This window comes from Podarcis liolepis, assembly GCF_965112155.1.
Source record: "Podarcis liolepis genome assembly, chromosome: 6".
Classification (NCBI taxonomy): Eukaryota; Metazoa; Chordata; class Lepidosauria; order Squamata; family Lacertidae; genus Podarcis; species Podarcis liolepis.
Genome location: NC_139559.1, coordinates 20,935,434 through 20,959,201, shown reverse-complemented (window position 1 = coordinate 20,959,201; position 23,768 = coordinate 20,935,434). Strand labels below are relative to the sequence as shown.

General features: G+C 43.2%; 1 protein-coding gene and 1 long non-coding RNA gene across 2 annotated transcripts in view; one reads left to right on the top strand and one right to left on the bottom strand.

The window, feature by feature from the left end:
- PREX1 (phosphatidylinositol-3,4,5-trisphosphate dependent Rac exchange factor 1) overlaps window positions 1-23,768 on the bottom strand; it is a 220,618-nt gene that overhangs the window by 80,198 nt on the left and 116,652 nt on the right. The window contains exons 6-9 of the mRNA XM_083507877.1: window positions 15,687-15,848; window positions 8,783-8,916; window positions 5,183-5,298; window positions 3,895-4,044 (exon numbers count right to left, since the gene is read on the bottom strand). Coding sequence (XP_083364003.1) covers window positions 3,895-4,044; window positions 5,183-5,298; window positions 8,783-8,916; window positions 15,687-15,848 — 562 coding nt within the window. The remainder of the gene's footprint in view (window positions 1-3,894; window positions 4,045-5,182; window positions 5,299-8,782; window positions 8,917-15,686; window positions 15,849-23,768) is intronic.
- On the top strand, window positions 1,195-8,812 carry LOC310709156. Its single transcript, XR_014527367.1, has 3 exons — window positions 1,195-1,485; window positions 8,384-8,637; window positions 8,739-8,812. It is a non-coding gene; the product is annotated as an uncharacterized lncRNA (long non-coding RNA).

Below are 23,768 nucleotides of genomic sequence, written 5' to 3'. Positions count from 1 at the left end.
GGCTTCATAGGACTGGGGAGAATTGGCAGGGGTGCAGGACCTCTGGGTCACGGACCTAATTAGGTCTACCAGGCCTCCGCATTTGGTCTGAGAGGCCATTTCAGCCAGGCCATGCACACCTTGAGTACCCCTGTCATATACAATGTCAGGTGTGGCAAAGTAAAGACTTGTCATAGCTGAAAGGGGCAATGACAAAACGATAACTCTAGTTTCCGGCTAAACTATTTTGAGGTCCAATTGTCACTGTCAGTTCCCTCTGCCATAATGTTTACTGCTCATGGGGTCCCCCTGGACTCAGATGTGTGGAAATGTTGTGTTACAATGAGTCTACAGGCAGGACTCTAGATCATGGGTAGGCAAACTAAGGCCTGGGGGCTGGATCTGGCCCAATCGCCTTCTAAATCTGGCCCGTGGGCTGTCTGGGAATCAGCATGTTTCTACATGAGTAGAATGTGTGTTTTATTTAAAATGCATCTCTGGGTTATTTGTGAGGCACAGGAATTTGTTCATTATTTTTTTTCCAAAATATAGTCCAGCCCCTCACAAGGTCTGAGGGACAGTGGACCGGCCCCCTGCTGAAAATGTTTGCTGACCCCTGCTCTAGATACTCAATGGGTCCTGTTTGTGGATCAGCCACAAACTGCTCAAAAGCCATTTGGGAGACCAGTTGTGACATAAGACTTTAATGAATGTGTGTTACTAGAACGACTATTTTAAAACTGCATTCGTATAAAGCTACATTACCCATTATCTGAGGCATATTCCACATTTATAAAATGAGTCGGCTGAAGCAAAATACACACATGTGCATTATTTCTGCTTAACACCCACTGCATTTTCTCTTTCACATACACAGACACACTCACAGCACACTGCATGCCCCACTCCTCTGCTACTTATCTATGTGGCAGCCACAAAGAGAACTGATAAAAAAAAATCAGTGGTTACTAAATATCCCCCCCCCAATATATATATATATATATATATATATATATATATATATATGCTAATCCTCTTAGAAATCTACTTAGGTCAACCCTGACTGTCACTCAGGATGAGCATACCAAAAGCATGTTGAAGTAATTCATAAGGTTACAGAGGTTAGATGGAATAAAGGGGAAGAGAAAAATAATCAATAGGCCAAAAACCTCTTATTTTTAGGTTTGAAGCAAAAAAGAAAAGAGTCACCCAATAAATACCCAGACATACTATTTTGCCTGCTTCACAAGATCTTTGACAAATGAAAACTAGAACCATATAATCTTCACCACACTACAGTCCAGTCTATGGCACAGATTTCAGATGTTTGATGCTCTGCCTGGAGAAATAAGAATATGCAATGTTTTGCCTTGCAGAACCCTCATTTGTTTTCATGATCCGATGCCTGGTGAAAAGATTTTGGCAGGGCAAACATCCTGGCTGATTGCCATCTTCCTCCATACCACGATGTTAGTCAAATATACTTGCTGACAAGTTCTGCCAAAGGTAATTTGCAAAGTCAGGTTGGGAGAGAAAACAGCCTGTGTAATAGGACACATTTGTGGCTACATCATCACATTCCCCAAGTTCTGAAGTAAGCAAAAGATTACAATGCATCCCCTACTCAGCTGGTTTTAGGACAAAGCCAATCTTTCTTGCCTCAGCACTGATAACGGCTTGATGCTGCTGGAAGTGCATGAATCCAGATGGAGGAGCTTTTCAACAAAGGCCTGAAATATCTGCCTCTAAAATCTAACTGATTGATTGCTCTTCTCTGGCGAGTAAAAATTGCCTCCAGGAGACTACGTGAATCCCCATTGCTCTGTGGTACGCTAAACGCTTTGCATGGAGAAGGTCCAAAGTTCACTCCCTGACATCTCCAGCTAAGCGATATTAGATAAATGATATTGTTTAACTGGATTAGTGATCCAGTTAACTTATCTTGGATAGCAAGGACCAGAGAGATTTCTGTTGCCAGTCAGAGGAGAGAATAGACTAGATAGTTTGACTAACAGTGGAAAACCTACACATGTCCACTCAGAACCAATAGTGGGGCTTATTAGAGGGAAGATGGCATAGGATTGTAGTCTAAGTGTCAGAAAGCTTCATTTTCATCTACTGCCCACCCCACCTTGTTGTGAGCCCAAGGGGCTGCTCTCCTCCCTTTTTACTTCAGAAACCTACTGACCTTGAACTCTGAAAATGCCTCTTGCTTGTCTGGATGGAGAACAGAACGGGCAATAGGACTGTATGTAGGAACTACCCTACTGCACAAAGGTAAAATTTGCATTCATTGTTCTGCCCACTTTTGCCTCTGACATTGGTCACGACTGGCATGTGACCCTTGCGAGGCTGCCAAGAAGAGAATGCAGTCTTGGGCTGGAGAAGATTCTTCAGCCCTGCTTCTAGACACTGAGAATCCTTGATTTGCCTGCCTTGCAGGACTTTCTTTCTCTTAAACGCATCAGGCCAGAAATTATGAAGCATCCTTCATCCATGCTAGGGCTGCTTCCCGTACTGAAGCTGCCTTCATTGTTGTCATTGGCTAGCAACCAACTCCTCACACATGACAATGCATATTAAAAAAAGACGTTCTCGGATTTCATGTTAACTTGCTACACTTTAATATGCGCTCCCTTGTACTACATGTCGAACAACTATTATTATAGGTTATTGTCAGGGAACTGACATCAGAGCGAGAGGCGAAGGGGAGGCTCCCAGATTCTGCGGGCGAAGGACCCAGCACCAGGGGGAGAAGCAGCTCGGTAGAGGAGGAAGGAAATCAACGCAACACCAGGGATAAAGAGGGGCAAATGGGGGAAGTGGAGGGAGAGCTCTGGGATTCTTCTCTGGACATCAGTGAGGAGAGCACAGGTCCTCCACTACCTACACCCTCCCTGCGCAGAAGACTCCCGCGCAGTGAGAGGAGGAGGCGACTGGGAGTCAGACAGCTTCTATGCTGGAAAAGGTTTAAGAAACGCCCACAGACAGATTCTGCTAGTGACTGAGACAGCCACGCGGAGATGGGCTGTGCAGTCAGAACGGTTTAACCAAGGCAATTAAGCCTAAAAAGGCGGCAGTTTATGCACGAGTAACTCATACCCATTACAGTTATTCATAAAATCAAAGAATTGTAGAGTTGCAAAGGTCATATAGTCCAACACTGGAAAACAGATTCCCCTTAGGAGTGAAACTGTCAGAAAACTTTCTTACCACACTTTGATTATAATTTTTTAGTCTTGCCCAGAATCAGAAAGAATTCACTTGTGCCCTTTATCCAGTCCACCAGTTTCCCATTCTGGCTCCACATATATAGCCCCAGATGCAGACATAAAGGCTAAGTTATGCTGACATTACAATTTTAATCACAACAGTGATTATTGGAAGTGGCGGGGAGCACTTCTGCCATGGCAGGGTTTTTCCACTGACACCTTAAGAATGAAAAGGGAAGGAAACGATCCAGCAGGATGTTTATAAGATGTTTCATTTGCCAATTTTATTCAAGAACGATACAGGTTCTCTCTTCAGAAGAAAGAGAAATGACATCAATGCTTGAGAAAAGGCCTTATTTTCCTTATGGGTTCTATTTATAAACTGGAGCCTTGCAAATCGATTTAGTAAATACAGAGCTTTAAAATACTTTGGTGCACAAAAGGAGCTGGCAATGTGACTCCTGCAACTATGCTGATGCGTGGGCAACTGCAGTGCCCAAGGACTGAACTGAGAAATCGCTCCTTCGCAAGTGGAAAAAACTCTCTCCCTCCTTTTGCCGTTATGCATTAAGAACCTGACCCCAGACACTTGAAGAAACCATAATTGTTCCTCTCTCAGATGGATAACCCCGCATTCGCAGACACATACACAGTCGGTCTCATTATTCACACAGCACATAAAATAAACCAGTCAATAACTTACTCTCTCTCTGTTCCCTTTCCTTAATGATAGCATCCAGCCATTTCTGTTTGTCCTCTGCTGTCTTGGCCATACAGACGAACCATTTGTTTTTGGCAGTGTTGTGTATCTTCCAGCCATTTGTCACCGTGTAACCATTGCTGTGGTAATCGGCTGCAAATACATAAGAGTACGGCCAAGACTGTGAGTGGAAAGTCCTGAGCCTTCATGGAAAAGTAACTCACCTGGCATGCGCACCTGGCAGACAAGACTGGACATTTTTCTTTATGTCAGAGCCAGCAAATTGTATCTGCTGTGAAAGCTCCATCAGAATTTCTAAGCTGCTGTCTCCTTTTGGGACACTCTCCAGTGATATTAGCGACAACTGAGCCAGGGACTGAAGACCACAATTGCAATGAACACTGGGATTTTATCATGCTTCCAAAATGGAAGCATGGCAGTGCAGGCTGTGAACTGTCACCCTCCACATTTCAAGGCATATTCTCAAAGTGACCCTTCAGTAAAACTACCTGCTGATAAGGGATGTTGGCTGATCCTTCTTGGGAGTTTCCATATACTCTAGCAAGCCTCCCCTCCCATCTACTGCTACAGCCTTTTTAATGATGATTAAGGGCATCCAGATAGACGCGGTACCCTTCCCTTCCTCTCAACGACGAGTGAGACTCAGCACATGCTGAGGCCAAGTAGTGTTGAAACAAGATGTATGCCATGCTGTGGGGAAGGAAAGGGAGGTGTTGCTCTCTATTCACACAGCAAAAAAGGTTTGCTCTAGTTCGTTTGTTTGTTTGTTTCAAATCCAGTGATTAACAAAGTCTTACAAAATGTTTCAAGTCGGTCAACAGACTTTGCAATAGGTATAAAGGACACACAAATGCCCTTTCCTACACGGAGGCATCCAAAGTTATGAGACTTGGCTAGCAAGGTGAGGATATAAGGCCCATTGCCTCTTATTCCAGGAATGGACAGAAGGTAGGGCGAGCATCTGCCGCTGCATTCTAATTCCCAATTCTTTAATGATAGCAACAACTACTCCCTCCCTCAAATTAGGCTGCTGAAACAAAAACAGAAATTGATTTTTGTGTGAAAGGACTTTAAGCTCCATTTCGGTACTGAATATAAATCCCTGAGCTGAGAGGCACCCTGTTCTTTAATTATGTCTATGTCTGCACCACAGGGGGTAGGGGACTAACAGAGGTATCACAAAGCTTGAAGTCTGCCTACTCTTGTTTTATCCAATAAAGAAGGCAACTGTGCTCTCTTCTCTCTGAGAAAAGGTTCTTTGGTTCCTTACCTGTCCCATCTTCCACATTCTCAACCTCCATGACTTCCGTGTTTATTCGGCCCCTGAAGATGTAGAGGGAGCCATTGATGGACTTGGTGCGTTTGGATGTCTTTTTCCCAGCAACTCTGCAGGAAGGGAAAGCGTTGTTAAGAAAAATGTCTGTTCACTATGTAAATAGAAATGTGCTTTTTAAACTATCTTTAATAGCGCCTTCTCCCACAAATACGCATTCATTCTACTTCTTCATCATCCCTCGAGAATGTCCCATTCATCCCCAAGTTTTCAGAATCAAGAAGTGGAATAAAGATTCATTGCACATTTTAAAGATGCTTGTATGCATTTTTACTGTAGTTTCAGTCTATAAACATGCTAAGCAACCTTGTTTTGCAGATTAATTTAGTGTGGCACAAGTGAACTGATTGATTCATAATGTTGCCAGTACAACCTAAAAATAAAGGGAAGTAGCTGATACCGTATATCTTGCTTTCAATCTAGCTGACATGCAGGACAATAGGTCTGCCCCACTAAACAAAAAATTCTGCATGCCAATTATGTTATATTTAGCTCTTTGTGGATATGCAACAACTCAATTAACAAATGCATCAATTCCTGCAACGAGGCATGGAGCCTCTGTTGGGCTACATGTCAATAAAAGCTGCACCATGTTGTCAGTTTTAAGCAACATGAAACTGCTTCACTTCCTAAGCTTTAGTGCTCTGAATGGAGGAACCATAGCACAGTATTAGGCTGCATGTTTGGGGCACAAAAGGATTTGGGTTCAATCCCTGGCATATCTGTCCAAGACCTTGGAAAGCCAATGCCAACCAGACAGCATTGGGCTACATGGACAAAGTGTCTGGTTTGGGATAAGGCAATTTCCGAAGTTTCTCCTTGCTTTGCTTCAGGGGGAAGTCATTCAAGATTGACAGAGCTACTCTCTCGAAGCAGAGGATGTCCACCTGGTGGGGCAGAGCTGCTACACTAGTTTCCCAGCAAGTGAGTTGCTGCTGCTTAGAAAAAGAGAGAGGTGAGAGGTGTAGCAGCAGAGAGATTGATGTGGTGCAAACACAGCAGCAGAGCCAATCCAGTGGTCCTGCTGGTGTATTTGCACTGCTCCAACTTCCCCGTCACCTCACCCTGCTCCCTTCCAGTAAGCAACAGTGACTCTGCCCCTGTCCCCAACAAGCTTCCATATTATCACTTTTGTAATAAATTTTCGACCTTCCTGTGGTTTAGATGCAAAGACATCGCTTGGTGGCCTTTAGTGTAGAACCCACATATGTTTTCTTCATCAAACTGCTTGTCACATTCCCCATGACTCTCAGGCCATGTAAACTGCTCTCACTTTCATCTGGCAGACAATAATTCTAACATCCCCATCTTTTGTACCAGGCAAAGACTTTTTTATGTGTCTAGGCATCCCAGCATATAATGTAGCTGATTTTGATTGGCCCTGCATGGTTTCTTTGGGTTTTATTGATCTGCTGCGGCTCATACTTCAATGATTTGCCTGCCAATTTTACACTGTGCTTTATTGCATTTATATTATTTTAGAATATACACCCCCCAGAAGATTTGAATTGGGTAGTTTATAAGTTTAATCCATGGTACCTGCATTTATACAGTTTCCTAAACCTGCTCAAGTTAAGTTACGTTGCGACATTTTCTGTTGCAGCAGAAAGTATAAATAACAGGGGGAAGAATGGCAGACGTCACATGAATAGTTGCGACACAAATGTACAGAGCATCAACAAGAGAAGGCCTGATGTCATAGAGACATGCTGACCGGGGCTGATGGGAGTTGGTAGTTCAAAATATCTGGAGGACATTGAGGAATGCTGATTTAGGCAGCAGTCCTGGATGCTATGGGTGCTAAAAGCACGAACTAATCACATAAGAAGAAGAGGACTCTGAGATCAAAGTGTATCTAGCCTAGAATCTTGTTTACTATTTATGACTAAGACCATGGTTTGTTTGAAGCCCCATGAAGAGCTTCCTTGTGCAACATGGGAAGGTTGAGGAGTGGTCAGGTAGGAAGGGTGCATATGAGAAAGTATCTGCCCCCCTGAACACTGTGAATGCCTGAATATGCCTACTGCTGTGGATATTTGTGAAAGAGGCCTCTGAGTGGGATGTCTGAAGGATGACAGGCTGCAAGATAACTAAAAATCAGCCTAAGTGAAAGCATAAGCTCACAGCTGCAACAGGGGAAAGCTGCATCCTATTAACATAATGTTAAAGCTCCATCTCTCAGTGCTGCATCCTATTAGGGTGTCACTTGTTGAGGCTTGCAGCTGGACAGCTACTACAAGTGGGCAGACATTTATTTCCATTCTGGATCAGAATTTAAATAGCAGCCAGACAGATGAACCATCAAAAAATTAAAGTAGCTTTGCCATGTCTAAATATATCCTTCACTATTAGGCAACATGCTGCAGACTCTCCTAGCTTTTAATGAAAATCAGATTCCGGAGAACTGGGCAGTGCTTGCTATGGTTATTAGGGAAATATAAACACAGATTCTTCGGGGAGCTGAAAGTGTCAGAGCCGTCTTATCCGACTCCAAGCCAAACTATAGAAAAGTTGCTCACTGATGCCTGCGCTGTACAAACAAGAGCATTCTCTCAAAAGGCAACAGAACATTTTGTTTCCTAAAACTTAGTGTTCCGGGAAAACTGCCTGCAGAAAGGGAGGGGTTTCATGAACTCGGACTACAAACAGAACCAGGAAGACTCAAAGAATAAGGGAAAGAGTATAGGCAGGGTCAGACAGGAGGGTGTTAGGAGTTGAAGAATTAATTGTAAGGTGCTCATGGTTAGCAAACAGAGTGAGTGGTATGTGGTCTAGGGGAATGGGCAAATAAGTTCAAGATAAAGGAGGACATGAGTAGCTGAATGTGAAAACAAAGGACACACCATGGTAAAACAGAAAAGGCAGAAATACAAAAACTAATCAGGAAATTTGTCAGTCTCAATCCTTGCTGACTATGGCAAAGCTTTTGTTGGTGAAGTGGCTGTTGAAATCTCAGCTCCCAACTCTTTCAAAAGATAGCAAAAGCTTATATTGGTTGGAGGGGTGTTTTTAAGGGAAAGCAAAAAAAAAAAAGAGCATTACTTTCACAAATGATATAGCTGTACCTCTTCCTTGTTTTATGTGCCCTGCACCTGTTTGTTCCCCCCTCCCTCTCTCTCTGCATCTGCTTTGCCTAAGGTATTCACCGGAATCCCTCTGCGTTCCTTCACGCCATGCTTGGAAAAACCTCAAAATTGTCATTGGCAATGTGCCCAGCTTCCCGGTGCTCCTGCAAACCCACCTGCTCTGAGAAGGCCTGCGGCAGTAAACCTCACCTCCAGCACGGAGCAGACTCTGCAATGCATCATCATTTTAATGACGAATGCCAGGGCAGCAGGCTCTGTGGTTCTGATCAGCATGTATGTCTGCAGCCCTAGTGCTCAAAATATGAGGTGGGTCTTCCTTAAGGAAGCACAAGTGTTAGCTGCCCTCTCCTTTTTCACCCAGAGATAGCATAGCACAATTATGTCCTCTCTCTCTCTTTGTGTTTCAGAAGAATCATGGAACTTAAGAAGCAGCACAGACAGGTGCGCTCACCTGGATTTCCGCTTGCAGTAAACAAGGAGGCTATCAAAGAGAAAGAAGGTTCTCTCCTGGATGTTTCCCGCTGAGATTTTTAACAAGGTGCCTTGGAGCAAGAGCTGGGTGCAGATGTCTGTCAAGTTGGATCCCTTAAGCAGAAAAAAACACAGTGTCATCAATTCACCCCTAATTGAAGTGGTAATCAACAATTCTACTTAGCACTCTTATATATGCTTATCACATCCATCTCTCAAGGGCTGCAAGGTGACATTACTGCAGTAAAACAGATGCTACATGTCCCCTTTTTATGTGGTTTCTCAGCGATCGTCAGAGCTAAGAATTCTCCCGTTTTTTAATAAGCCTGGTCAGGGTTGCCAACGCAACAGCGATGGGTGGCAGTGCACCCACCAATAAGAAGATTCCTTCAGGATCAGAACAGTGGTCCATTCAGTTCAGCATCCTGTTTCCACAGCACCCAGCCAGATGCCTATGGGAAACGCGCAGGTAGGACTTGTACACAAGAGCATTTCCCCCCTCCTGTGATTTCCAGCAAGTGCTATTCAGAAGCATACTGTCCATTAGAATGAATGCAGAGCACGGCCATCTGGGTTTGTAGCCACTGATAGCTACCGTATTTTTCGCTCTATAAGACACACTTTTTCCCTCCTAAAAAGTAAGGGGAAATGCGTGTGCGTCTTATGGAGTGAATGCAGGCTGTGCAGCTATCCCAGAAGCTAGCACAGCAAGAGGGATCACTGCGCAGCGCTCCCTCTCGCTGTTCTAGCTTCTGGCTTAGCCCCTCAGTCCCTTCCTCACCTCCCGGAAAAAGCCCCCACGGAGGGGGGCTGCCCTTCTCCTTCCTCGGGGAAAAGCCTGCAAGTGCCACACACAAGCTTCACGTGACTCGTGAAAGGGAGCGCTGGGATGCAGACAGGCTCTGCTCAGTACTCCCTTTAAAGAATTTTTTCTTTCTTGCATTCCCCCTCTAAAAAATAGGTGCATCTTATGGTCGGGTGCATCTTATGGAGCGAAAAATATGGTATTTTGGCACCAGTGCCAAGGTCTTCAATAATTGCCCGATAAATGTGTCTCAGAAGTTGAATATACCTCCATTCCCCATTGAATTTTGACTGGATCCCAGATTCCCCTCACCTCCAATCTGGGCACGACAACAGAAAAGGAGATAAGAAGTGTCAGCACACTTTAGAAGCTGAAGGATGGTGCTGGTAAGCATGGGATCTGGGAATTCTGCATTGAAGTCAATATATACCAATGAAAGCTTCAACTTGATGGCAGTTTTTTTAAAAAAATAATCCTGCAAATTCAACAAGACCCTACTGCATCCAACTTTGGGCATGACCCTATGGAAAAGCTCTCTCTCTCTCTCTCTCTCTCTCTCTGTGTGTGTGTGTGTGTGTGTGTGTGTGTGTGTGTTCTCTCTGTCCAAGGGAGAGAGTAACGTGTGAGGGTGGATATGACCTGCTATTTGCTGCACACTTAAATAGCCAGGTGTTGTACAGTATGTACACCATATAAATTCAGACACTGCAGTACAACTGTAAACCATGCCATTTTGTATTTTGAGTTTTGTATCCTCCTTTTCCACTTCAGAACACAGCATTCAAGGTGATTAGCCTAACATATGAAAACAAATCATAGCAGTAAAATAATTATAAAGTTCCAACAAAAACAACAGAAGCAAAATTATACTGCTGCTCTTGCTTTAAACAACAAAATACATTTTTTGAGGGAGCAGGGGGGGTGGCTAATCACTGTTGTCAGGTCAAGGGCTTGCTGAAACAAAATCAAATATTCAAAAGGTAACAGAAAACCAACAAAAAAGGAGGCAAGTTGGACCTCCCAGGACAGAGAGTTCCACAAATGTGAAGGTCCTGATTATTATCTTAATATTTGGGTAAACTATGGCTTTTGCAAACCATGGTTTGCCACATTTAGATCCAGAAGCAAACTATGGTTTAACACTAACCAGGAAAGGAAAGGAAGCTTCAAATCTCCCTGCATGTGTGGGAGAAGAGGAAGCAGGAGCCCCGGAGCTTGAGGTTGCTCATGAATGCAACAGTAAACCATGGTTTGCTTTTTCATGCAAATGCAGTCAATAAGGCATAAGTGAAAAACGGATGCAAAGTTTCCATGACTACTCCAAACTACTGGAATGAAAATTTTACCAGATCCAATGAAACAGTTGGGGTTTTTTTATACATTTGCTATGCTTTCCGAAGGGCAGAAACACACAGGTAATTCTCCAAGCTGCAGTGACTAACACCCAGCAAATCACCTGGCGAATACATTTTACAAGAGAGAAATGTGTTGTTTGTGTGCTTGTATGTATATTTCTTGCTTTGTGGTGTGATTGAGAGGGAGGGAGATGCTAACAGTGACTTCCTTATCTGCTATTCATACCAGACTAAGGAAGTGAATGAGATAATTTGACCTACTGATGTCTTTCTGGGAAGAATAAAAAAAGAGAACCATTGGGGGATTGTGAAACACACATTGTCAGCAGAATAGCTTCCTTTCCATTTTCACTGCGCCCACATTTGCATCAGTTTCACACTTTCAGCAGCAGAATGGTAATGGGAGGACAAAGTATAGACAATTCAACAAATCTAATAAGAGTAGTAATAATAACCATCATTTATATAGAACTTTAGAGTGCTGTGTGCTACATATACATCATCTCAAAAACCCTTAGCTAAGAAATAGTAGCTCGTCTAAAACTACTTCATGGCAGAAAGGAGATTTAAACTGGGAGCTTCCTAGTTCACAATTCAGCCTCAAAGCCACTGTGCCACAAATACCTCCCTCTAACTTCTACATGAGTGCTCTTGCTGATATATATATATTGCATTTATATTCCATATTCTTCTCCAAGGAGCTCAAGATGACATACATTATTATTATGCCCCCCCCTTTGATCCCCACGACAACCCTGTGAAGTAGGTTAGGCTGAGAGTCAGTGACTGGCTCAAGGACACCAAGTGTTTGGCTTCAGGGACTCAGCTTCCTCCCCGCCCGCCGCCCCCCCTTTGGCAGTAGATAAGCAGAACAAAGGAAAAGGGGTCTTCTTACCAGTTAGAAACTTTAAGGATCACAGTGAGAGAACAAAGAATCCATTTCCTAGGAATGACGGTGCTCCAAATTAAGGGTTCCACCCACTTCCTCCCTGGTCACCCGCGTCACTACCACATGTTGTAACCTGAGCTTGTAACCATGGTGCTTTCTGTGCTGCCACCTTATCAGCTCTTTTTGACCTTGGGCTCAGCGGATGAATGCTTTCCAGAGACAGTGGATCTGTTAACTCTCTCTCTCTCCCCCCCTGTGCTTCTTCTCCTAGCTGTTCCCCATCCAGTATTTCCTAGCTTCTGCCTTCTGAACTATGTCCCTCTGCAAACCACTGTTCCAAATCTATACTGTCCTCCTGTTCCTGGGAAGATTCAGGATCCTGATCAAGGGGAGTGGGAGGGGGAAGCTCCCACCATTCCACCTCAGTCCAGCCCTCCTCAGCATGGTCCTTGACACCCAGTGAGCTTCACAGCAGAGTGGGGATTTGGATCTCCCAGGTCCTAGTCCAACACTCTAACCACTATGCCACACTGGGTCCCAACATGTTTGCTTGTAGCAAACTGCCTAACTATTTCCCATCCTTGTAGATCAGGCATAGGCAAACTCCGGCCCTGTTAGCTAGGGATGATGGTAATTGTAGTTCCAAAACATCTGGAGGGCCGGAGTTTGCCTATGCCTGTTGTAGATCACCATTTTAATATTAATGATCAAGCATTGTATCCAATATTAGTTCTGCTCAGAACAGACTCATTTAAATTAATGGACATCACCATTTATTTCAGTGGGCTTACTCTGAGGAGGATAAAAGCCTAAATATTAATGATTAAGGTAATGTTAAAGAGGAGGGCTCTTTGGTAGTGGCTGCCTCCCAGAGAGGTTGGCTGCTGCTATCTCTGTGGTCTTTTCCACATCAGTAAATAATTTTCTGTTTTCGACTACAGCTCCTACTGGGAATGACAAGAGCTGTAGTCCAAAACATCTGGAGGGCACCAGCTTGGGGAAGGCTGTGCTAGCACCTGATCATGTTTGAAGTGAGGCAAAAAGACAAGATGATTAGAGAGAAAGCAAAGGAGTAGGAACAATTTAAATACTATGATTAACTCCCAGGGCAACACACATATCTACACATCTTTGGAACTTGTTTTGCAGACCTTTTAAAGTATTTTAAAAAGCAATCAGACTATTATGCAAACACAACATTTGGAAGGCCTTTGCCTATATATTCCTAGGTCACCTGCAGGTTACAACAATTTCAAAACTACATCGACCCAAGATAAGCTCCTAATAGAGGCAAACTTATATGTACATTCTGATGGTTTTGTTTAATGGTGACAAATGCTGATTTTACCTTTTGAACTCTCCAAGTAATAGAATGAATTACGGTGGACAGCGCTTTTTTGTAAAATACCACCAATAAACATATCAGAAACAGTTTTCGTTCCCAGAATGCTCACTGTGGGACATTTCAACCCTACAAAATCAAGCCTGATCATGGTTTTGTTTAATAAATCACCACCTCCCATGGATGTCCTGGCAAAATGGCAACTGAGGTTTCAGACTTCCAGCCCAACTTACCACCACCCCCTCAAAAGCCCCAAGTCATATCAAGTCCAGAATGGTATTACAACTGAGCCTGGAATCTTGCTGCACTAAACATGGCCTCAGAGCTTTGTTTGCCGAGCTGGCTATCCAAAAACACATACACAGCTGGATTATCTTGGGCTGTACAAGTGGCTCAAGTTGGATGCCAAGAACATCTTTGAAGGGGAAAATGAGCAGGCCTTAAAACAAAACAACAACGGCAATTGTGGAGTACGCCCAATAGTCTGAATATGAGGAAGTTTACATGACCTCTTGAAAGATGGCTTCAGCGGAGGAATCCTCAGCTGGCAACCATCAGGCTGGATAATTTAACTGTCAGGCCCACTGTTCTCCCAACACCAATACATCCATGAAGTCATTTAGCAATCACAGCACCATATAGTAGAATAAAAGACGTACTCTTCTCTCCCTAAAGTCTCTACTTCCACTAACAGCCTCTGCTACAGATGTCCAACTTCCATATCCGCCAAGCGGTTGCAGAATCCCTTACTAGCTGGGCTGATCAAAGAAATACTGTACTACTGATCAAATACATTTTCATTAATCGTATTTTTAAATACGTATGCATAAATTTGTATATGGTTAAAGCAATCACTTTCGGGGGGGGGAATATTTGTTTTTAGATGTTACATGCATAGATTGTGGCAGGCTCTGTCTTAGAATGAGAGCGGGGGGTGGGGGCGAATCTGTGACCCTCGAGGTGTTGTTGGACTTCAACTCTAAACAGCCCCAGACAACGTGATCAAGTAGTTAGGAATGACGGGGGTTGTTATCCAACAACATCTGGTTGTCCATCCTTGAACCAGAGAAATTTCCCCCTCGAAAGAAGAAGAGAATGCCACTCCTAAATTGGCATTTACCAATGCTTCTAAAAGCCGTGCAACACTTTTAAAAATCACGTCTGTTTAATTAGGGATGCATTTTCGAGCTTATAAAGAAGGCTTTTAATTGAATTTCAATTAAAGGCTGCACCCCTGATTACTAGCTTCTATCACAAGAGGCATCTCTGCTAAATTTCCCTCTTTGTCAAGCTTATAAATAGCCAATCATTTGGTCTCCTGTGGTGAAGCATCTCTAGGCAATCAGGCAGGGAACATTCTTTTGCAAATTGGAAAGGTCTTTATTTTCCTTTATCATCCCATCAGTGCACTTGCTTATACCAGCTTTCACCATGTGCTAGCGGGGGCTGATGGGAGTTGTTGTCCAAAACACCTGGAAGGCACCAGGTTGCCAGAGGTTGCCTTGTGCAAACAGAACCCCAGGCCAATAGCATGCACCCCAGTTTCATCCTTTTTCCGTACAAAGAATCATCTAAGTGCCTGTTCTTTATCTCTTTGAACGCTGAACCCTAGGTGATTCTGTTGACCACATAAAAAAGCTCCCCTGCATTTGAAAGTAGTTGATTTTAGCAAAGCACACACACATAACACATATATATTCCAAAAAATAAATGAATGTTTATGTAAAATAAAGATCATTTTAAGATTATTAAATTTAACTTTAGAATTCATTTTAGAGATAGTGTATATAGTTTTCTACAGGGATTTGGTTTGTCTGCCCTGTTGGTGCTTGATATAATGGTTCTGATATAATTGGTTATATCATTGATATAATGGTTATATCATTATATTATATAATGGTTGATATAATTGTTTTACCTTTTTTTCTTTACCTAGAATGGTTCTGAAATACTACATACTCAGATAGAATTAATATTTTCCAATTGATGAATAATCTTCATTTTCTACTTTTATTAGTATCTTATGAATAGTACATTTTAATGCAATGGTAATTGTTGCCTTTCATAATTTGTATGGAATGCTGTACTTTTAGAAAAACATTATTTAAGAAAACAGCTCTCCTTAAAAACTTTCTAGTGTAATTTTTACAGCCACTTAATCTTACTATACTTACTTAAGACCAATGAGGGGGAAATCCATACATGACATTTCAAAAAAATAGAATGTACTATTTGCAAAAACCTGCCACCATGTTAAGCAGCCCAAACTATGCATATGCACTTGGATGTAAGTCCCATAGTGTTCAATGGGATTTTCTCATGCACACAAACATGTAAAGAAGTGATGGCCAAACTTGGCCCTCCAGCTGTTTGGGGACTACAATTCCCATCATCCCTGACCACTGGTCCTGTTAGCTAGGGATGATGGGAGTTGTAGTCCCAAAACAGCTGGAGGCCGAGATTGCAGGCTCATTGTTCCTCCAGCCATCGTACCTCCCATCCTTCAATGTGAGACTGCAGCTGCTCAAGGGCTTCCAGCTTCTCCATCTGCCTCTTGGTCTCATTGATATTGGTGCAGACTGCTTTCATTGCCTGTAATGCATTCTGCACTGCCTGATAATCTGCATGTTTACTGGGTGTCCTCTTGGCGAGCTCCTGGAAAGAAAGAAGAGGGGGAGAAAGAAATCAACTTCTGACAGCACAGGATAATATTATGGAGATGGGAAATTCTGACAGCACAAGGGTAATATTATGGAGATGGGAAATGCAACTGTGGTGTTGAAGCAACATCAAGGAATGTGCTGAAGCAAAGTTGTGTACACATTCAGGGATGGGAAATCAGTAGCCCTGCATTTGCTGTTGGACTCCATCTCCCATCAGCCCCAGACAGCCTGACCCTTAGTCAGGGATGATGGGAGCTGCAATCCAGCAATTCCTAGAGGACCACCGATTCCCCACTCCTGATGCTTTCAAAGGAAGATATTAGAATTGTGGAATCATAGAACTGTAGAGTTAGAAGGGACTACGGGGGTCACCTAGTCCAACCCACTGCAATGTAGGAATCTTTTGCCCAAAGTGGGGCTTGAACCCACAAACCTTAGATTATGAGTCTCATGCTTTACCGACTGAGCTATCAGGCTCAAGACTGCCAAATGATGTCAAAGCACTGCAAGATAAGACCCTCCAACTTGTAAATGTCTCTTCTTGGAGTGCTGAAATGCTTATAATCCTGGAAGTGATACCTTTAGGGCAGGGATGGGGAACCTGTGGCCTCTCAGATGTTGGACTCTCCCTTCAGCCCCAGGCAACATGACCACCAGCAATGTGGAGGTCCAGCACTGTGTCATGTCTTAGCCAAGGGAGTCCTCAACAGAGGAAGACCAGGAGGCCTTACATCAAGCCCTAGGTCAGGCTCCATCTGGGGGAAAGGAGCCAGGATCCTGTGATGAAGGTCCCAGAGTGAGATCAGCCTCTGACATTCAGGCTGAATAGGTCCCAAGCCTAAGGGAAAGATGGCACCTTAAAACACCAGATGGAAACCCAACCAATCAGGAGAAGTGTCCAACTATATGAAAGCGTCTCCTTAGGAGTAAGACCTTCTTTTCAATGAGACCTCTGTAGAAAAGGGAGCTGATAGGAGTCCGCATTGGTTTGAGGATGATTCCAGCAGCTCCAGACCAAAAACCCCAGGGCTGGGCTGGAAGAGCTACAGGAACAATGTCTATGTACCAGCAATCTGCCCTGCTTGGGAATGGAAGTCCTGCCTGTGCCAAACCTGACCAAGGGTGACCATGGGCTGCTCCCATTGTGCCTCTTGCATGACACTTTTTTGTGACTCTGCTGGCTTAGACTCTGCCCTTGGACCAGCCTTGGGTACTGCTTTTGTTGCTGTACTATTACTATTACAATACGATACGATAATCTTTACTGTCATTGTCCCATACAGAACAAAGAAATGGAAAAATCTAAATAATAATAATAAAATAAAATAAAAATAAATTTATTTATACCCCGCCCTCCCCAGCCAAGACCGAGCTCAGGGCAGCTAACACCAGGTATAAAAACAATTGATTAAAATACAACTTAAAAACAAGATTAAGTACAACATTAAAATAATAAGACATTCAAAAACCAACAAGCCAGCTATCCCAACCTGGTTAGTCCCCTAAAAACTCTGATACCCCATTTTTAAATACAATATACTCCCATAGAGACTCCTTACATTTAAAACCAAAATCAAATTTGGATAGAAACTGTTTCTCAGGCGGCTAGAGTTATTGCTGGCGGGTCCACTGTTTTCTCAGAAGCCCAGGGAAAAGAGGACACTCTGCTTTAAGGCCTGCCAGTGAACACATCAGGTTCCTGCACCCTAGTCTTATTTCCCACCATTCATCCAAACTCGCTCTCAAAAACAATAATCTTGCATCAGCTTGAAGACCAATACATTCATTATGTATTAGTTTTCATAGACTAGAGTTCAGTTTATCAGGTGTGTGAAGTGTTATCCTAAGCTGCAGGTATATATGGCTAGAGAGGTGACGTCAAACTATTGACATCAGTCATGTACTGGCTGGATCACAAGCCTGGCACATGTGGTAGTGTTGGTGGCTAGTCCTGCATTTTCCCAATGGTTCCAAACACCAGAATAAGACTACAATTTGTGTGGTTCAGACCAGAGCAGAGAAACTAGGTTAGGTTTGCTATGAAAAGCAACTCTGGAAAGACTCTGGAAACAGATGGTAATCAACAATGACCTGGGTTTGGCAAGGAGCGTAGCCCGTGTCTACTTAAAATTAATCATCTTTTTCAGACCAATAACATTTTACAGCCAACCCCATTTGGATAAAAGATCCTTTCAATAAAGCCTTACTAAACTTGTTCGTTTCCTCCTGGTACATAATAGGGTGTTTAAAATGTGACATTTTTAGCCTGTCTGGAATGTTTCACATTCTTCCAATACTCCTATTTGCTTCTTATATTTAGCTCTGATAGCTTTTAGCTCTGTGACCCAATGGCAAAACCGCTGCACAGCTGCCTCCTTCCACGTTTCCAGAGAGGCAGCTTAAATGGAGTGAGTTTCAATGCAACTGGAAATGCAGCACCAGATCTGCAACCAGGCTGGTGTCTTTTCCGAGCATAAGTAAACAAAAGAAGGAGAGAGAAAAGGAATCTACGTTCTTTCTGAGTCACGATTATCAACTCCTGTCCCAAGAAACGGCTAATTCTGTCAACAAAACGCATGGTGATGACTGCACGTACAGGTTTTGCTTGTTTCATTTTGCTACTCTGATTCTATAAGCTTCTCTAAGAAACCTTTGTCAAGCAGAGCATTAGTGTTGCCCTTTTACTTATTGCTAGCAAAATGCATGTCTTTGTGATGGGTGTCAAGGTTTATTTCAAAGGTGGGAACCTATAGCCCTCCAGGTGTTGCTGGCCAGCAATTCCCATAATCAGTGACCACTAACCACATGCTGGCTGGGGCTGGAGGGAGCTAGAATCCAAAAATATATGGAGAGCCAAAGGCACCCCAACCCTTTAGGGATGTGGACTCTGCAGAAAAGACACATGCACACACAACTGTGGTATTTCAGTAAGTGGGATCTGGACCACCCAGTGTTGGTGCTTATGGCACTGAAGGTTTCAGTTGGCTCCCAGACACCATCAAAGCAAGTTGCTTACAATGAGCTCTCCTTGTCTGGTCAAGAGAAACTCTTCTTGAACATGTATCACGTGATTATTATTAAACCTTTGCAGGCTGCAAAACAACAACCTGAAATAGGCATGCGAAACTGCCTGAACCATTTTTTTAGGTTCTGGGGAAGGGCTGACAAAATCTGCCCGGAGTCAGATAAAGCTCCCCACCCCCAGCATTTAAAATGCAGCTAAATTTTGCTAGCACTTTAAAAAAGAAAATGAGCAACAGATTGTGAGGCCATGCAGGGTGAAGCCAAGCTACGACTGCCAGGGCATGGAAAAGGTATCACAATCCATCAACAGTACAGATGTGTCACACTTGGCATGTGACTATCCTGCTGCCTTAACAGCATAGATGACATGTTTTGTTTGGCCTGAGTCAACATGCGTCCTGCACTGGGTCCTTCTACTTCATCTGAGAAACCCAATGTTCATGCCAGTAACCCAGAAGTGCTTACATAACCAGGTGAGCAAAGTGGTAAAACAACAACAACACAACAACAACCACTGTCTATTGAACCTCTAATTACCGTATATTCTTCCTCTTAATGCTTAAAACAGGAAAATTAAAAACCTAATGCCTTCCCCCCTCCTATAAGCACATTATAATTTTGATAATGGAAAGAAATAAACAACAACAAAAAAAAATACAAACGAAGGACTGCATTAAAAAGGTTAAGGGTACTTTTGATTAGATATTAGGAATGCTCTCTGCTTCCTCAGTGAGAACAAGAGCACCCTCTTTTATCATGTCTGGTCAGAATCCACTGATTCTGCAGCAATGTAATTTTTACAAAGTGAAACCTGCAGGCTCCTGGAAGCTGCAACCCCATCGGCTAGTTTCTATGATAACCATTTCAGGGGGAAATTTCACCCAGCAGCTAAAATCTTGCAAAGTTTGCCTTACTGCTCAATCACACATTTCAAGCAGTGGTTATCAAAAGGTGTGGCGCACCACACAAGTATGGTAAGGTAAAGGTAAAGGGACCCCTGACCATTAGGTCCAGTCGTGACCGACTCTGGGGTTGCAGCGCTCATCTTGCTTTATTGGCTGAGAACAGTTTCTGGGTCATGTGGCCAGCATGACTAAGCCGCTTCTGGTGAACCAGAGCAGTGCATAGAAACGCCGTTTACCTACCCGCTGGAGCGGTACCTATTTATCTACTTTCACTTTGATGTGCTTTCGAACTGATAGGTTGGCAGGAGCAGGGACCGAGCAACGGGCACTCACCCCGTTGCGGGGATTCGAACCGCCAACCTTCTGTTCAGCAAGTCCTAGGCTCTGTGGCTTAACCCACAGCGTCACCCGCGTTCCACAAGTATGGTAGGAGAGGACAATTTAAACATTTTGGTGTAGTATAGTATAATATAGTATAGTGTAGTGTAGTGTAGTATAATCGTTCATTCATTGCCGCATATGGCTAGGTGTCTTTTCAAAATGAGAGCGAGACCATCAAGACAATCCTAGTTGTGATCCAGAATTGCCGTTTAAAGCACAGAGGGACATTTCTTGCTGCCAGCATGAATGGTTCAGCAACTCTGATTTGCAGTTTGAGTCGGGGGTGTAGTGGACTAGCCCAGAACTCAGTTCCAGGGCAGGAACACAGAGCGACAGAATGACCGGGAGCTTTGCTCAATCTCTTTGGAGAGGCACATTGAAGTTTTCTGTGCAGTCACAGAGATTGCCACAGAACTGAAGCCTGAATCTGGAGGCCCTGATCCACAGCCTAAGAAAAGACCAAAAAGAAAAACACCCAAGTACATTACAAAGGCTTAATTTCTGGATCTGGTTCGAAATTAAGATATTGCTTGCTGTATCACTGTTTTGGTTTTATTATTTGTTTTCTTTGCCTGCTAGGGATGATAAGACTAAGAAATGTTTGTTGGTTTTCAGGAATTACAGTATTTAGATACTTTTTCTACACTGTTTTTTTAATTGCTTTTGTTTTCTCTGTATTGCTAAAGGCGAGACTGTTTTGCTATTTTTTTTAGAGGTGCCCTGATAGCTTCCTGAAGGAGGATTAGGAATGTTTTAAGATTCACTGCAACACAAATGTTTAGGTTTTCCAAGGGTGAAGGTTGGAATGGCTTTGGGTTGAGAATTTTAAAGTGTCTGTGAGCACCAGGAAAGAAGAAGCCTAAGGTATGCTACCGAACTTTAGTTTTGACTTCTTTGTAATTTAAACTTTGGAGGTTTGAACACGGATAGGGATTTCTGTTGGCGATTCAATCCTGTACAGTGGTACATTGGTTCTCAAACACCTTGGTTCCCAAATGCCAAAAACAGGTAAGTAAGTGTTCCGGTTTTCGAACATTTTTCAGAAGCCAAACGTCTACTGCAACTGTCAGCTATTGTTTCCGGGTCACCTGCGCCAATCAGAATCTGCGCCTTGGTTTTCAAACATTTCAGAAGTCAAACGGTCTTCAAGAACGGATTAAGTTTGGCGCTTTTGTTTTTGCTATTTATTTTGCGTTTTTTGGTTTTGAAGCTTTTTTTGGTTAATCTGTTTTTCTGACTGGGTGGAACCCAGTTCAGCTACTGATTGATCGATTGTGTGACTGCAGAAATGGATAAAAGCCCCCCATCCAAACAATGACTATCATCAGTGCAGGTAAGAAAAAAAATTAATCCATTTTGCATTGCTTTCTATGGGAAAGCTCATCTTGGTTTTGGAATGTTTTGGTTTTGGAACAGACTTCTGGAACGGATTGAGTTTGAGAACCAAGGTACCACTGTAATCTGTTCAACTGTGCCTTACAGGAGCTGTTTTTAAAAACAACAGCACTGGAAGGTGACCAGGACCTCTTTGGAAGGAGAACAGTGAGCTTGGGGTAGATTAAAGCGGCTTTGATATCCTGTGATTTTATACCTGCATACTGAGTTGTGCCAATAAAAAGACTGCTTAAGAGTCCAAACCCTCTCATTGCTCCGAGACTAAGGGTGCACATACCTACATACTTGAGAGAGGAGGTACTGCAAACAAGTATCTGCATCATTTGATGCAGACAACCTAAGAAATTATAGGTATGCATGCATATTCAAATGGATTCTACCCAAATCAATTTCAGTCCTGCAAACGTCCAATTTTCTAGTCAGGCCAAGGTCTGTATTATATGAAATGAGCAAGGAAAATGGTATGGAGATGATGGCCTAGCAAAACTGGTGTGTGGTTATAAGATAGGAGGGAAAGGCAAAATGAGAAAGCAGGCCAGTGGGCAGGAGTGGGTGTGTAAACATTAAGCCTAGTATGGAGAATTAAGCCCAGAGTGACAAGCTGCTAGCCTGAGGATTTAAGATGCAAATCAAGTATGCACAAATGAACATAGGTTGAAGTGTACTGAGGTCCAAACCTAACCTGCACTATCCCAAGTACAGAGCAATGCTCAGGGCAGATTCGAAGTGCAAAGAGGCCTTTTCTTGGTCATACCAGGAGAACAGAAATGAGCACACAGCAGAATAGAGAGGATGGAAAGAACAGAGCATCTTTACAAAACAACATCTTGAAACCAAACCCAGCTCTAGCATTTCCTTGAAGAAAGGATGTTGTTGTACAGAAACTGGTCTTGTTTTCGTCTCACCGCCCTGCCCCCGCCCACTTCATTATCCTCCACACCAGATTAAACATCTTCGTTTGTATACTTAAAACAGGGAGCAAGACACATACTTTTGCTGATGAAAATTGCAACAATCCACATAAAAGTATTCCCTTGCTCCACCTCTTGAATTTTCGGAACACTCCCTTCGAGGAAAGCCTGTGAGATACTTTATACAACAGAATGTTAACTCTTGACTTTTTTACTCTGCATGATGAAACACGGTTTGTTCTTGCAGAACAGATTTATGGAAAACCTAGGACTAATAGCAGGCGAGAGATTGCGCCAATCAATCCCGTTTCCTGTCGTCCTCATGAGTGCAGTGGGATTTTTTAACAACAAATTTAATGAGTCCGGCAGCAGAATGCAGATTCTGGAAATAAATCCAAGCAGGGCATAGCCAAACAAATCCTAGATAAGAGCCTGTAATTCAGTGATAAAATACATGCTTTGCATACACAAAGTCTGAGGTTCACTCCATAACCTCTGCACTTAAAAGGATATTAGGTAGCACAGGTGAGAGGTGCTATTAGAGAGCCCCTGTCAAGCTGGGCTAGATGAACAAATGGTCAAGACTCCAGATAAGGCAGCTTCAGATGTTCATAAACAGAGAGCCATGATAGCCAATGAATATGATTCGTGTTTCTTCCCATGCTTTGGATAACTTTTTTTATATTTATCTTTTGCATTGCTTCATTACTATTTCAACAATACTGGTACATGGTGTTGTGAGCTCCTAATTGGTCATGTTTCCTTGTGATATACCAGATGATGCCTTCGGCTGGAATCATGTGAAAACTATTTATCCCCATTTTCAGGCTGAATCACCAGACCCTGCTTCATAGAGACTGCTTAAATTAGCCACCCCTGCCCTAAAGATTCACTGTAGGAACAGCTATGTCCCAGGGAGCTTTGCAAGTTGGGCAGGTTCATCCAGCTTTGCCCTGCATGGCATTGAAATGCCCGACGTTGAAAGCCAACTGGAAAAAGGTGCTGCTGTTGACATTCCTAAACTGGCCCCAAACCAGTTCCTGCACCCAAAGGAGCCTAGAACATAGCTATTAACTTTCAGATTTGAAAATAAGGGATCAGTAGGCTCGAAAATAAGGAATCAGCAGCCTCACCTATCCCAGGGACAGTCTACGGGAGATCTAACAATTCGAGATAGCAGCAGGAAGCAGTGGGAAACGGTGCTGGAATAAGGGAATTTCCCGCAAAAAAAAGTGAAGGTTGACAGCAATAGCCTAGAATGCCAGCACGTCTCTAGCCTGAAGAGGTCACATTATG